This window comes from Corylus avellana, chromosome ca1 (genome assembly GCF_901000735.1).
Source record: "Corylus avellana chromosome ca1, CavTom2PMs-1.0".
Taxonomy (NCBI): domain Eukaryota; kingdom Viridiplantae; phylum Streptophyta; class Magnoliopsida; order Fagales; family Betulaceae; genus Corylus; species Corylus avellana.
In genome coordinates this window covers 16,263,364-16,279,682 of record NC_081541.1, presented here as the reverse complement: position 1 = coordinate 16,279,682, position 16,319 = coordinate 16,263,364, and the positions used below count along the sequence as shown (strand labels likewise).

General features: G+C 35.0%; 2 protein-coding genes across 6 annotated transcripts; both read right to left on the bottom strand.

Moving 5' to 3' along the window:
* Positions 1-4,929: 4,929 nt before the first annotated feature.
* LOC132162028 (uncharacterized) lies at positions 4,930-8,489 on the bottom strand. Of its 3 annotated transcripts, XM_059572276.1 has the most exons (3): positions 8,411-8,489; positions 7,231-7,282; positions 4,930-7,083 (listed from the first exon to the last, which is right to left on the bottom strand). In XM_059572276.1, the coding sequence occupies exon 3, from the start codon at positions 6,796-6,798 to the stop codon at positions 5,050-5,052; it is 1,749 nt and encodes a 582-aa protein (XP_059428259.1). In that variant the 5' UTR covers positions 6,799-7,083; positions 7,231-7,282; positions 8,411-8,489; the 3' UTR covers positions 4,930-5,049. The 3 variants fall into 3 exon arrangements, with proteins under 3 accessions (XP_059428259.1, XP_059428267.1, XP_059428274.1); XM_059572284.1 differs by lacking the exons at positions 7,231-7,282; positions 8,411-8,489 and having other exon boundaries at positions 4,930-6,138; positions 6,237-6,325; XM_059572291.1 differs by lacking the exons at positions 7,231-7,282; positions 8,411-8,489 and having other exon boundaries at positions 4,930-6,132; positions 6,237-6,321.
* Positions 8,490-11,033: 2,544 nt separating this feature from the next.
* LOC132164410 (signal recognition particle 14 kDa protein-like) lies at positions 11,034-15,360 on the bottom strand. 3 transcript variants are annotated; one of them, XM_059574921.1, is made up of 4 exons: positions 15,203-15,360; positions 14,511-14,610; positions 14,279-14,388; positions 11,034-11,736 (listed from the first exon to the last, which is right to left on the bottom strand). In XM_059574921.1, exons 1-4 carry the CDS (start codon positions 15,203-15,205, stop codon positions 11,581-11,583), a joined length of 369 nt encoding a protein of 122 aa, XP_059430904.1. In that variant the 5' UTR covers positions 15,206-15,360; the 3' UTR covers positions 11,034-11,580. The 3 variants fall into 3 exon arrangements, with proteins under 3 accessions (XP_059430904.1, XP_059430920.1, XP_059430912.1); XM_059574937.1 differs by having other exon boundaries at positions 14,544-14,610; positions 15,203-15,359; XM_059574929.1 differs by having other exon boundaries at positions 14,517-14,610; positions 15,203-15,349.
* Positions 15,361-16,319: the final 959 nt, after the last annotated feature.

Below are 16,319 nucleotides of genomic sequence, written 5' to 3'. Positions count from 1 at the left end.
ATGTTTATCTAATTATCTATGATTCTATTACAACAATTATTTATGTTAGTTAAAAATTTGCCATGTTTGAAATTTGAAAATAGAAAGCTAGAAGTTTCTCATCAATTAAATTTTTTAATTAACAGTTATGGAGATTACGAATAAGTATATGGAATTGGAAGGTATTGAAGTTGATGTACATGATGATACACTTATTGTGATCCCTACACCTGGATCTGTTGAGTCTGGTAGCACTGAAAATAACCCAAACCAACATGTTAACACTGTTTGTCCTGCTGTTGGTGGGGATGGGGCTGGTGATGGGGCTGGGTCTATGGATGGGGGCCATGAGGCTGGGGATGGGGATGGAAGTGGCCTGAGTGAGAATGGACAATATCAAAAGAAGGAAAGGCAAAAGACTTCCAAAGTCTGAAATGACTTTGTTTCTGTTACAATAGGGGGGGTTAAAAAATCACAATGCAATTGGTGTAAGAGATTGTTTGCTGTTGGAAAATCTAGTACTATCTCAACCCTAAATAGGCATTTGACTTCATATGTTAGATATGTGGAGTTTAGTAGTGCTAAAAAGCAAAATACCTTGTCATTTGAGCCTAGCAGTGACCATGATGGTGTGGGAAGTTTGACAACTTTTAGTTTCAAAGAGAGTAGGATTAGGGAACTTGCTGCCCATATGGTGCTACTTCACGAGTACCCTTTTAATATGATGGAGTATGAACTTTTTAATAAGTTCATGAGGGCCTGCACACCCCACTGGAAAAAAAATAAGCCGTGCAATTGTTAGGAATGACTGCATTACTACTTACCAAAATGAAAAAAGGAAGCTGAGAACACTTTTGAAATTGGTTGACAAGGTGAACATCACCACCGATATGTGGACCTCTTGTCAAAGAGTGTCATATCTGGTGGTGACTTGCCACTTTGTGGATTCAACTTGGTGCCTCCAAAAAAGAATTTTAAATTTTTGTAATGTACCTCCTCCACATTCTGGTGTTGTGATTGCTGATGCATTAAGGAATTGTTTTTCTGCTTGGGGAATGGAGGATAAAATTCATACCATTACTGTTAATAATGCTTCAGCTAATGATTCTGCAATTAGAATTATAAAAGATGACTTTGAGTTGAAGAATGCTTTGTTGGTTGGGGGTAGGTTGTTTCATGTTAGGTATTGTGCACACATTACAAACTTGTTGGTGCAATCTGGGCTTGTTGAAATTAGGAGTATTATAGATGATGTTAGGCAGGGCATAAAATATATTGTGGCTTCTAAAAGTAGGTTGAATGTCTTTAGTGAGATAGCAAAGAGATTGCATTTACCCTGTAAGAAGCTGATTTTAGATGTCCCCACACGTTGGAACAACACCTATTTAATGTTGGACACTACAATTAAGTTTAAAGAAGTGTTCCCTAGGTACCACAGAGTTGAGCAAGCATTTTAGTGGGTTATAACTCCAGAATAGTGGGAAATGGTGGATAATGTGAACCAGGTTTTGTCAGTTTTCAACGATGTAGCCAATGTTGTATCTAGTAGTGAGTACCCTACTGCAAATCTGTATTTACCTGAGGTTTGGAGGATGAAAGAAGTTTTGATGATCAAGTGTGATGATAGGAATGAGTACATGAGGTTAATGGCAATTAGGATGATTGACAAATTTGATAAGTATTGGGGTGATAGGAATTTGTTGATGTCCATAGCTGTTGTCTTGGATCCTAGATAAAAGATGAAGTTGATCAATTTCTGTTTTCCTATCATCTATCCTGTGACCGAAGCTGGTAATTGCATTAAAGATGTGTTGGCAGTTCTGAAGGAGTTATTTGAGTCATATGTTTCTGCCCATACTGCTTGTATATTGCAAGAAACTGCCCAAGTAAATGTTCCTTCTTCTTCTTCCTCAAGTGCACTTGTTAGAGATGTGGTGCCCAAAATTTCTGAAGGTCGATCAAGGTTTGCTGACCATATAAGAAGTAGTGACATCATCCGGCCCATTAAAACAGATTTGAATGTTTATCTTGAAGAGGATGTCTACATTTGTGGTGAGAATGAGAATGGAGTATATATGGAAACAGATTTTGATGCTTTGGCATGGTGGAAATGCAATGCCTTGAAGTACCGTATCTTGTCTAGAATGGCAAAGGATATCTTGGCTGTTCCCATAAGTACAGTTGCTTCTGAATCCTCCTTCAGTGCTGGTGGTAGGGTTATTGAACCCATAGAGCATCATTATCCCCTGACACTGTTCAGATGCTCTTATGTGGTTCAGATTGGGTGAGAGCACTTCATGGCCTCAAGAAAAAAATCTGCTGGTGAAGTAAGTTTTGTTTATAATTTATGTATTTAGACTATTTAGAGTTTTATTAAATTTTATTTATGTATGAACTGGCCATATTAAATTTGTGTTTGTTTTTGTAGAAATTGGTTGAAGTGGAGTTGCCTACAACTACAACTACCTGAATGTGATGTGATGCAGAATTTTAGACAGGGAGTGTATTTCTATATCAATCTATTTCAGTCCTTTCCTTGTTTAAGTCTGTAATTTGAACACCTCATTTTTGGATTCAGTCTCCCTTTGCTTATTAAGTCTGTATTTTGATAACTATGTTTTATTTTGAAATGTTTGGATTCAGTCTCCCTTTGCTTATTAAGTCTGTATTTTGATAACTATGTTTTATTTTGAAATGTTTAAGTGCTATATTGTGCTTTTGTTGGAAACTCTCTTGATCATTTGAGCCTGTTGAGGTAATATCTTTCTTCCTTGTTCATTTAAGTGTTTTCATTTTGCTGCAAAAATTTGATTATTTGAACCTCCTTTAACTCGTTTATTAAAGGTCAAAGACTTTTTGCGTCTTTGACTAACTAAATGCAAGGGAGTAAAAATTTGCTAACAATATTTTTGGTTTGTTTGTGTTTGCAGTGATTATTCATTCCTTGGGTCCTTGTCTCTGCTTTTAAGAAACTTCATTAAAAGCTGCCACATATTTTCATATGCTAGTTACTAGTTTGGTATTTTTAAGTTGCATTTTATATACCTGAAAATCTCTAAAAAAATGTGCTTATAAGTTATAAATATCATATTTATTTATTTATGCTACTGATTTGAGATTTGTTGGGATACACATCATACACTGGTTTATGCAATTATGCTTATGCTTCTGTGGTTGCTATCTGTTGAGATTAGTTGTGATACACTGGTTTATGCTACTGCTTCTAGTATATGTTTATGACTTGTGACTCAATTTCTAATTTGTTTTATGCTGCTGCTATCTGTTGAGATTACTTGATTTTTTTTTTTACCAACTATTATTCTTTATACTTATAGGTTGTATATAATTAGTAGTTTTGGTTGATTAACATGATTCTATTATTTTGAGTTTTGCACATTTGACTATTTGAGTACATAATCTATTATTCCATTATTATACCATCTATTGCTTTCATGTACAATGTACATCACACTTCACTTCTCAGTTCTATGCATGTTTTACTAATTACTATAAGTCTATAATTTGATGTACATGTTGATCTTTGTTATGTGTGGGTTTAGGCTGTTTGGCTATAGAAAGTCCTTACCAATTTTGTTTTATTTCCAAAGCACCCTAATTATGTTGCAAGAGTGTTACAAACACCAAACGGCTAACTCCTTTTTTTTAAACATGGATAGCAGTGTGGGTATGGGTCACGGTCAGGCTGGTCAGTGTCAACTGGCAAGTGGAACACATTACACGTATCTTGTTTCCTGATATCCTCATTTTGCAATGTTTAATTTTATGTGCATTTACTCGTCTTATTTTTGAATACTTGCTAATTACTCAATCTTAAGTGATAAAACTCCCTTGACATCTTGCAAGGGAGTTAAAAACATTTAACACATTTCTTTTCTTCATTGAATGCAGTGTGGACAATGGACTGGTGTGGATAGTTGGTGGCGAGGATGAAGAGTAGTCTCTTTAGATGAATTTTGGCTTTTGGTCATTTAATTCATTTCAGTCATTTATAATTTCTTCAATTTGATTTGTAATTCTTCTATTTGTAAATTAATTTGTTTTCTTCAATTTGAAGTTGCTTGATTTGTAAGGCTCTAATATAATTGTCTAAGCATGTAATTTTAGGTGTTTATAATTTCTGCTATAATGCTATTGTAATTTGTAAGTTATATTTGTCCTGAATTTTACATTGGTAATATTTGTCCTGAATATAACTTATTCTAGTGAATCTTACCTGATTTGTAATTGGCATTTGGAATGAACTTGAAACATTGTTGAACTAAAATGTGTTGGAATGGAATACCATTCTTGCCTATAAATGTTAACGAGCTACCCGTTTAAGGCTCGAAATGCTTTCTAGCTCGAGCTCGAGTTCGGGCTCGGGCTCGATGTCAGTCTTTTGTAAGTTATGTCCCTAATTCGAGCTCGAGGGCTCGACTCGGCTCGAATATTTCAGGTAGCGATCCCGAGTACGATCCCGAGTGTGTAAAAATCCTTAACGAGTCGATCTTGAGGGGGTTTCAAGCTCGGCTCGAGCTCGAGATCGGCTCGAGCTCGAGATCGGCTCGTTTCTTTGTATGTTTAAATGAGCAGCTCCGAGTTTGCCAAAGCTCGGATCGGCTCAGCTCATTTACAGGCCTAATGATAAGTAGCAATAGCAAATAAAATCCAAGGTACTTTTCTTTATTTTTTTCTAAGCAAAATCCAAGGTAGTTTGCTAACTTAACAGAGTATGTAAGGTATAAATAGGGCTGGGCAAAACCCTCCCTGGTCAGCTCCTGACTCGGGTCAGCTCGAGTTCGGTAACAAGTTTTGAATTTTTGACCGAGTCCGGTCAAAAAGAATAATAGTTTGAGAATCTTAATTTATAGTATCAAACTTTCAATTTTTTGCAATATCTTCCATGCTTACATCTTTATCATTGTAATTTTTTATAATAAAAAACATTGGTATTGGGAATTATGACATACAATTTCTAATACTTCATCCATGCAACGAAAATTCATGAATAGTTCAAACAATATACACTAAAGGAAACTATTGAACTCTCACTGATAAATCTTTATGCTTTTAGAACTGTACATGAGGGAATTTATTCTCTCTTGCATCTTTGCAATTTGCCCTACTAGCTTCCTGAGATGCCTGGTACAGGCTACGAACTCCGCGTCCCAAACAGGCCATTGAGGGCGCATCAGGAAGAGATTCTACAGCACATTCAACCCCTTCTCCATAAACAAACAGCCCAGAGCACATGGCCAAACTGCACCCAAAGGTGGGCCATAACATTGACCCAATTGGCTGCATCCCTCGCTTCCTCATTATCTCATAGAATGCCGTCCGCATGATCTGAAAACTTGTTCGCTCGGCAGAGGCTATGAAGCTGTGCACCAGTGCATGCATTTTCTGGGCAGAAGCACCAGCCTTCAAGGCAGAAGCATTTGATAGGCCAATGTTTTTCCCAAAGGCAATTATGGCAGAATCTTGCATGTATTTAGAAAAGAGTTCAAGTAAAACAAAGGCTTTCAGGGCAGCCAGCTTGAGAAAAGTAGATATAGAGATATCTCCAGCCCCAACTGCCACCATTGTTTTATCATCAGTTAACTTCTTTTCAATAGCTAGGCTCTTCTTGTCACCTTTGTACTCTGTAAGGCATTGTTTGGCCAGATCCTCAACCTCCAACGAGGTAGGTGTTTTCCAGTTTTTCCTTAGCCCTGCTAAGCTTTTGGCTTCCACTATAGCCACAATGGATTTGAAATTCTTGGTCTGGCTCTTAAGGGCTTGTGCTAAAAGGACATGAGAGTTATCATCTATAGAAAGCTCAGAGAAACTCACTCTGGGTGGGTCAGAAAGCTTCATTTTGCTGATCATGGGGCGCCTGGCGGCACTGTTGAGAGCAATTCTGAGTCCTTCAACGCCAATTCTGAAGGTTTGAACTTCAGCTAGAGTTTGTGCATCAATGAACTCTCCACGGTTCACATCAAAAAGCATCTTCTGTGCATGAACCAAAGCCATTCGTAAGGATGGTAGATCAACAAAAATATCACGTAAATCAGTCAGCAAAGGATAAATGGGCTGAGCAAATGGGGGAGCCTGGTAATTGCATCTAGGTAGAAAGTCTCCAACTTCAACTTCTGGTGCACAGGATTTTGCACTCTGCAACTGAAAATTATCAGTGAGACAGAATCTCTTTGGGGAAACACAGCCTGATTTTTGTGAAAACAAACCACATTGCTCATGAACTGGAGGTTGAAACTTACCCTGTATATCAGATTTGTTACAGCCATTCCCTTCATCATTTACAAATGAAGATCTAAACAAAAAGAAACAGGAACCCACTTCCTCTGCAGCCCTTTTGGCTGCAATGACATGCTCATGAAAACCAACACCAAATATTTCTTGCAAAACCAAGTTCGATGCCACTTTCTCATGCATCTCTTTACTGATCTTATTGAGAACACAATCTTTGAGAACCCCAAAAGAAGTTGTTGGCATTGAACTCACCATATCACCCCTTGAATTGCTGTTCTCAGCTAGAATCTCATCTAGGGTGGACAGAGAAATTTCAGCCAAAACTGCCTGTGGCCGAACCTCCTTTATGAGAGACACTGCATCAGAAACTGACCGTTCAGATAAGTTCTGTGCAGCTAGTACATAAACCACAGCCTTCGATTCTGGTTCATAAATGGCATAAACAAACTGCTTTGTTTGCTCAGATAAAGAAAGCCTACGGACTATTCTGTCTGAATCTTTCAAATCATCAACCTTGCTTGATGAAAAAGAGCAGTGATTCTTAAGGCGTGCAAGAAATTCTAGCAACATGATGAGAAGATTAGAAGCAAAGTGGTTGTCAAAATCCAATCTTATTCGAATTTTCTGATAGCTAATTGTTGTGGGGAGATCCACTAAATCACCACAAATTGAGTCTTACCACCAAAAAGTACAATCAAAACCACAACTAGACTAAGCATACCCTCCTCAATTGAATTCCTCCCAAAATTCTGTACACTTATCAATACCTATCTGGCCTCAGTAAAGCAAATTCAACCATATATTTTGTTCATCTTAGAACTGATCAGAAGAAAGTACTTGAAATATATAAGGAACCTGATTCATCCAATTCCACAAAATCGATTCAGAGGAATATTTGACTAGACAAGGAATAGGTTATGAATAAATCAAATGAGTTCCCCATTCATCATTCTCTAATCCATTTGATTTCAACAAACATATTGAATAAAACAATTGACCCACCGAGATATGCCTCATCAAATCCCAGATTCTTCCATTTACTTGTACAGCCAAGCTGAAACAAGTGAACTGTATCAGTGCAGAAAGTCAAATTGAAAAAAAAAAAAAAAAAAAAACTGGCCCTCTATAAATGATAGCAAGTGATGAAGAAGGGTACAGACTCCCTGCAATAAAAGAAACCACTAAACCAAAGCTAATGTCAAACCTTAACACTGCTTTCAAAGACCATGGCTATAACAAAGGAGATAAGAAATATCACTGAAGTCCAGATACCCAACTAAACTATGAACACATTAAACTTATAGAAAAATTAACTTAATATATACAATTCAATTAAACTTGAGTAGATATGAGTTGCTAAATTTGATCATTTCCAGCATATTCATCACTTAAACACATTTCAACAGAATCAACTAAATCATTTGTCCAAAAATTTCAGCTAAATCAAGCACCCCGTGCCAGGGGCGGAACTACTAAGAGGCTTGGGAAATTGTTACTCAAAATTTTTAAAATCAACTTTTTACTCTCCTAATTTTTTTTTTTTAATATAATTTCATCCCTCACATTTAAAATCCTAGTTCCGCCCTTGACCTGTGTCATTCTCTCTCTTTCTTTCTTTCTTTTTTCCTTTGTAAATCCAATTGGTTATTATTTTGACTTAGCTCTAAATTTCACTCCCAAATCACACTTATAAAATCGGCTTTCTTTATTCACCTAGGCATACAAAACATTGGAGAATAAACAACACATGAATAAATCCGAACCCTAATGACTAATAACATGAAATATTTTCTTTTTAACACGTCTATTTACTTAGTTTTCCAACCCACAAAACATTAACGAACTAAAAATAAAATCAATGAGTTTATCAATTACTTCGAATGAACAAAAAGAATCCGAAAAATCCTTTTTTTTCCTCAGAGCCAAACACTAGATTCGTCCTCAAACACAGATTAGAAGGACTAGGTAACATGCTTCAACAAACGTAACATAATCATTCTTTATTAAAAAAAACAAGTAAAAGAAACCAAAAAACAACATGAAACATTAATAAACTCCCGCTCCTTTACACGAGTTTTTTCTCAACAACCAAACACAGTAAGAAATTAAAAAGAATAAAAAAGAAAAAAGGAAAAAGTAAAAACTGGAAAATTCCAAAAATTATAGAATAAACATGACATACCTTCAGTGCCGCCAAAACCCTAATCCAAGAAATCATGTACACGTATTATCCAAATAACATTTACAGTGTCAACATTATACTATTATAGTGATAAATACTCTCTCTCTTCACTCAACAGTTCGTTACGATTTTATGGGAAGTGACGAAATGGAATGAGAAATGTTATTTAAATACTTCGCAATAAAAATTATTAAATTTGAAATTTAATAGTAATTTATTTAAAATTTAATATTAATTTTTATTGTCACAATAAATATTTTTTGTAGTATTTTTCTTTTCATTTCGGTTAAATTACCATTACATTTTTACCGTCACATCAAACAGAGAATAAGCATTTGAGATTATAGATTTGAGAGTTTTTGTAGCATTTTTTTTCTCAAAATGGAGTACATGTCCTTATAGTGGGGCCAACACTAGACCCGACTCCGGTATGTGGACCATACTAACCCTTTGTTTTCAAAGAAAAAAAGGAAAAATTGTAAAATCAGTGTTTATAATTTACCTGATTTGCAATTTACTTCTTGTAGTATCAAAATGAATTCAAATATCATTGATATACGCCAAAAAAAAAATTTTAGTCCCTACAGCCAAATTATGTTCACTGACTTAACAGAATCTGATAGCGTGAAACGTTAGAGTCAATAAAATTGTGATACTTGTCATATTTAAATCAGTGTCACACTAGCGGAACATTTTAAATTACTAGACGAAATTTAACTATATGGACTAAATTATTTTTTTTGCATACCTTTAAGGACTTGAGTTCATTTTGATACGTAAATCTGGTAAAGCACGAGAACTGATTTTGAATTTTTTCCCCCCAAAAAGTAAAGGAAAAAAAAAAAAAAAAAAAACTCTTTCATCTTTCACATTCTCATCACAGATAAAGTACACGCTAAATATTTTTTTTTTCTCTAATTTTTTACTATTGTTTATGAAAAATTGCACGGATTTGAATTCATAATCTCATCACCTATTCCATTTTTATCGTTGGAGAAAATATTATTTGAGTCAAAGTTTCTTGAAAGTTCACACAAAAATTGTGAATAAGTCGTCATGTTGGACAAAGTATTATTTGTTTTCCAAACTGAATAATAGATTAATCGATTAAGCTAACAAAAAAGAAACAAAGGAAGAAGAGAAAAAATAATTGAATAAAATCTTGGTTAGATTCTATTTGAGCCGAGAGACTCAACTATTCTTGTACTTCTTTACAAAAAAAAAAAAAAGTTGTGAAACGATCAAAAGATTGATTGTTTAAGGTATGTTGGGATTTCGGTTTCTGCAAACAAAAAGGAAAGAATATTACTGACAATCTTATTGTGATTGTATTTCTATGTTTTCTATCAACTAGAAGTCCAGAACAAGAAGGGCAAAATCCCGGTTTTAGAGCTACTATTTGTACATGGATTTGACGGTAAAATATATTTTCCTTTTGTCCATAACACAACTAGGACCCCTCGTACCAGGCAAACTTTTTTTTCTTTTTCTTTTTTTTTTTTTCGGCGTAAAATATATATTTTTTAGAAATATTTTTCTTATTTTGAATGCATGATTTAACACAAAATATTTGTCAACTTGAAAATATAAAATAGTTTACTAAGCCATTTTCCGCCGCTCTCTTACACCTTTGAGGAAACAATTGTGAGAAAGTCCCATATGCGGCCTACCTATTTGAGCCGGTTTCGGATTGTTCGAACTCCTACCTAAGAAGATGCACTTCACAAGGGTTCTTTCACAATTGTCTTTCCAAATTGTCTACTCGAAGATGGACTTCAAGCAGACAATTGTGAGAAAGTTTCTTATGAGGCCTACTTATCCGAACAGGTCTCGGAACCTACCTAGGAAGATGGACTTCCCAAAGGCTCTTTCACAATTGTCTATCCAAATTGCAAATAATATGACACAATTACACTAAATCTCAATCTCACCCATGAAAACAATCTATTATAACACACTTTTCCTCCGCTCTCTCTCTCTTTCTTGCAGCACACCCAAAAAGAGTTTCTCAAACCATTTTCAAGAATGCAAACATCTATACAAAAAATAAATAAAAAATAGTCACTTATTTAAGATTGCAACCCGTGAGTTTATCGGTGGATCTAACCCACCTGTATTGTGACCCACGGGTCATATTATTATAATTATTATATTAAAAAAAATAAAAAAATAAAGAAGTGGCCCACGATGGGTCACCAAGTGACCAAGTGGCCCCCTATGACCCACCGGGTCAGACCCGCCAAATTTTTTTTTTTAATATAATAATTTTTTATTTATGAATAAGGGTAAATTTGAAATTTTAAAAAATTTTAGGAGTATAATGTATAAAAGTCTTTTACTCATTTCACCGTTTGTTTTAACTGCAATATCTAATAGTAAAGAGATATTTGGAACGAAACGAAAATTCGATACACTAAAGTAAGAGACATTAAACATTAGAGAGTATTTGCAAAAAGAGCATAAGTTCATGTGAAGTAAGTGAAAAATGTTTTCAGTCGACAGAAGCACCAAATTCTGTTCAGATAGGTCATGACCCCAAACTTGGAACGTGCCAATCTGTCCAAACAAATGTGATGGTAATTACAAAATATCAGCCCCACACATCATTCTTGCATTTGGACCGTTGAAAAAACTGAAGGTTTATTTTACAGCATCTTGCAAATAATCCAACAACATATAGATTTTGGTCATGTCTGGAAAAATAATCTACATTTGGCCAAGAATATATAAATCTGAACCAACATACTACTCTCATTATCTGTTAAAAGATGAAGAAGCACATATCCAGATATCCTATTTAAGCAAATATGATTACATATCATCTGTTTACTAATCACTTTATACCAATCAATCGATTTTAGTGCAATTTGTATCTTTTGATGTTGACTTCAGGAAATTTGAGAACACAAATCCACGCAAGGCTGAAAACAAAAAAATAAATATATCCTACAATTTTTTCAAAATTAATTTTAGCTGCAGAACATTAAAGACTACCTTCCAAATCTTTCCATTCAACCAGGTCATGAAAATACCATCAATCAAAAGGTAACATCTAAAAAAAACCTATACTTCGTCCCTAAACTTGCTTCAAGTTGATTTTTTTTTTTTTTTTTCTTTCTTTTTCTTTCTCAAAAAGGAGGAGGAGCCTAAGGAGTAAAAAGGGGAATTATTTACACCCTCTTGGGCTTCTTCGCAGCCCCTTCTTTCTTATCACCCTCTGCAGCTTTTTTCTTATCCTTTCTCTCCCTTTTCTTTAGAGCTGTCATGTGGGCCTTGAGGATAGTTGCATAAGAAGCTTGAAAGCGCTGATGATCCTTTGCTCCAACCTTTCCAATCAAAACCAGTGAAAACTGTAAGCCATGCACTAAAAGTAGGCTGTAATCTCAACAAGCATAAAGTTCCATTGAAGTCAAAAAAAAAAAACAAAGAATGTCCATCAACCTAGCACAAACAAGAGAATGCTCTAGCTTCGGACCCTATTTTGGTACCATGGCCCGAAACCTATGAAATAAATCACAGACGTTTTACATAATTTTGTAATGCTTCTCCACAAAGTATCAATTTCTCCTTAACCTAAACACCCACTTATAATCATTCTCTATCATCAAATAGAACGAGGAAACCTCCAACCACAACCATGTGGCCGCAACTACATGCTTTTCTCACTCTAGCAGGTGATACCTAAAAGAATCTATTATCTTGAATTTCAAAAAAAAAAAATTCTTTTCCCAAGAACATTTGAATTTCTGCCAGAACATGGCTACATGAAAAACACAAAGAATTCTGATTAGGAAACTTTGATTTAAAAATAAAAGTGCCAGTAAAAATGAGCATAGCTTCCAGATTCTAATGCAAAATGTTAAAATAACAGAACTGTAGAGGGCGATTACAGGTTTCGTTTTAAAGTCTGTAGGTTCAAGGATGGTTGGATCTAGAAAGAAAAACTGTTTCGGATGGGAATTATAGATTATCTTTATAGCTTTCTAAAAAAAAAATTAAATAAGTAAAACCTAGGCAATCACACCTAAGTTTCCAAAGCAATCACACATGGAAGGAAAAAAAGAAGAAAATTACACTATTAAAAAGAGCTTAAAATTCCTGGAAAAGAGCTGGCAGCAAAACCTCAGAAATATGTTCCACCTTGTTTATCTAATATATGTTTTGAAACTACAGAATCATCATGCTATATGATGGTATAGCGTAGTCCAAAATCACAGCTGCACCAGCAAGGTAATCATGGTACCTTGTGAGGTCCTGAATTCCAAGCTACTTTTTTTTTTTTTTTGATAAGTAAAGAGTGTTTTATTAAAAGCGTAAGGCGCCCCTAGGTACAAGAGAAATTCCAAGCTACTTCCAAATGATAAAGCAAAATAACTACTGTAATTTGGAGCAAAGCTACTTTAAATGCAAGGCAATTACAATACCTTGCATTAGCTGTTACCTTAAAGTAAGAAATGCTTCCATTTAATCAAGCAAAAGGGCAAAAGACTTTTTTACATGACATCTTCAAATTGTTAACAAAAAGGCAATTACTTTTTTACATGACATCTTGCTCATCAAGGAGATTGCAACTTCTGCTACAATAGACATCCTAATCCTATACAAAATCAAAGCTTATTTCAATTTTAAAATAACAGATGGACCCTAACAGACTATCAAAGCTTTCAGTTGAAAAGCCATTCAGTCCAACAAAATATTTGGACCAGGCATCGGTTTGACATGCTAGTTAGTATAGACGACATGCACTTTGCATGGGATAACTAATCATCAAAAAGTATAGTATCCATATCTCAGCATTTCTTGCAGAATACAGTATCATGTCAATCAGACAATTTGGGCCATAACCTTCCTCTAACCCTCCACTAAATTCCCCTACTCCAAGATGAGAGTAATTTAGCAGACTATTCAGAATTAACCAATCACCAATGGTTCCCTAAAATCTGATTACTGCCTACAAAAATATTAGTAGCAATAGCAAAATCCAGAATGTTTACATCTGATATGCATGGGATAAATAATCGTCAACATACCAAAATTTCTTGCAGATTTCAGCTTTATGACAATCAAATCATATGGACCAATGCCTTCATATTCTGATTAACCTTCATCTTGAAATCAAGGTTTCCACAGGATCCACTACTCCAAGAAAATATGATAGAACAAACTCTCTAAAAAGATCCCTTGATAAATTCCTCAAGGCTGTAAGAAAATATTAGCAATGCTCATCATATGACCGGTCCACCCTCATACCAAAGAAACTCCAATAAACTTTTAGCATGGACATTTTTTTCCTCTTTTCCAGGGTGTGTGAGGGAGGTGGCATCTCAAGTTTTACATCATCAACAATCAACCATGTGGTTCTATCTCTTCAAGCCTGGTAAGAAATTGCAATTCACCACACATATTTTCTTTAGCTTCCAATTCAAGCAGTAAAAGTTTCACCCACTTTCCTACTGAACTCAACAGCCTCACCCTTCTCTCATCAATCGATCAATTGATCCTTCTAAAACTATCTATTTAAATAATTCTTGTGAGTGTCCATTAAACATTTTATACCATCTACCAGAATACCCCAACTTTCAAAGCAAGGGGGAAAACAAACACCTAAGTTTTCCCCAATCGATGCTAGCACTATAGGTATAATGCAATTTCAAACAACAGAACTCTGCAAATCCCTCATTAAAAAAAAGTATTGCACAAAACTCAGAACTACATAAAATTTAGCAAATTGTGCATGGAAAAATACAAGTAAACAATCATATGTCACTCAATTCCAAAACATATCTAGGGTTCTCAAGTATAACTTCAATAATAAAGCTAAAGAATGGAAGAGCAATCAATGAGTATAAAGGGGCAAAAAATACACACTGAAGTAGAAATCGTCTTTTTCCCATCAGTAGCACGGATAAGGCATCTATACTCAATTGCTTCACCTGCAGTCGCCATTTTATTCCTCTGCACCTTAGACTTTAAGGATGCTGAAACATTACAATAATGAAAAGCACTGATCAGAATACCAAACATAACACCCCCAAAAATCCATTACTGCTATTAAAGGGATAGAGAGAGAGAAGCCAATGGAATGGAGGAGAAAATTTACACGTACATCGCTTAAGAGTAACCCAAACAGAACCTTTCTCGTTGCTGCGCTCAAACATGCTAGTGAGTTCATTAAGAAACGGGTCTAGCTGTAAAAGAACCTGAAAATAATTTTGGGGGGCAGGGGACAGGAACAAACACTTAGTTTCAGAACCAAGCCCTAATCACAGAAAAAGGAATCAAAGAATGCACAAATTCAACACACAAATAATAATGAAATTATTCTTCAACACACAAATACATAGAATCATTTACGGCACGAGCACTTAAAGGGCATAAAACCATTTCGTTCATAATGAATCAAAGAGCAATAAACATCACAATTTTCCAATTTGGTCAGTGAGAAATCCAGAAACACGCATTACAGTGCCGAATAGGGAAGCAAAAGGGTCAAGCATTACACAATTATACCATATCGGCATGCATACATAAACACAGATTTAATTATACAAATACACAAACGCATTATACAGATAATATAATTACTCCGACTTGATTTGAACAATAAAACCTATAGCGGCGGTGATATGCTGAACCCGAGAACCAAACGAACAAACAAACATGCATACATAGATACACACACACACACACACGCATATATATATATATATAAACGCACACACATAAAACATGTATATAGAATTATATACAAAAGGAAACAACAGGATCAGCAATAACAGAGAGTCGAATCACCATGATGAACGCTGTGGTTGAGATCTAATCGCCGATGCAGAAGTCAGAACCCCAACACACTCTCTCTCCCTCTCTATTTCTCTGATAGTAGCAACAGCTTTGCGTGATTAAATTGAGAATCGCACAGCTACTTTTATAGTTGAAATATTATGATTTTCTTTTTCTTTGTTTTGTTTTTTTTTTTTTTTTTGTACGTGGCTTTTGATTTTAGCATTTTTAGGTCTTACTTTTTTTTTTTTTTTTTTTTTTTTTTCTTTTTCGGCAGTGGGTAGGGTTTTGTGGAGTTAATTAGTTTTAAGCTCGGTTTGTTTCGACATAAAATGTTCTTACTCGAAAAATGATTTTTCTTTTATTTAATGATTTGTTTGAAAACATTTTTCGATATTATTTGACGCATATGAAAATCACAAACAAAAAGTTGAAAGTATAAAATCGCCACTTAATTCCACAATGTTCAAATTCCTCGATATGGTTGATCGGATAAAGCTTATCATCTCCCCTAGCATCTCGCTAGGCATTCCCAAGGATGAACACCATAAATTCCAAATCTTTGCTGCAGTTGCTTGTGACATTCTATGGCTATCTCGGAAAGTTTTTCACAAAGGAACAAAATTTGAGGCGATACAAATCTCGAAGAATATTATCAAAATTACTTTTGAACACTATAATTCTTGGCAATTGAAATCTCATCCACCTTTTGAGAAGTGTATTCCTCCTCCATAAAACTGGTTCAAAATTAACTTTGATGCTGCTATAAAGGACTCTTTCTTTGCTCAAGCAGCTATATACCGTAATCATGAAGGGATTATCATCTCTACTGTGTCCAAAATCAACCCTCCATGTCATCCAAATTATGGTGAAGCCCTAGCAGCTTGTTTAGTAGGCACTTTGATCTCCTCTCTCAATCTCAATCAATTTATCATTGAATGAGATTCTCAAATTGTGATCTTGGCTCTCCAAAATTTGATTCTCTTCCAAGACTAGCAAATCTCCTCTCTTATTTTTGATTTTCTTGACTCTATCCCAGTCTCCTCTTCTTGGGAAGCTAAGAAAGTCAATAAAAGTGCAAACTTTTGTGCCGCAAAATACATTGGGCCACAACCAGATCTTTTTTTAG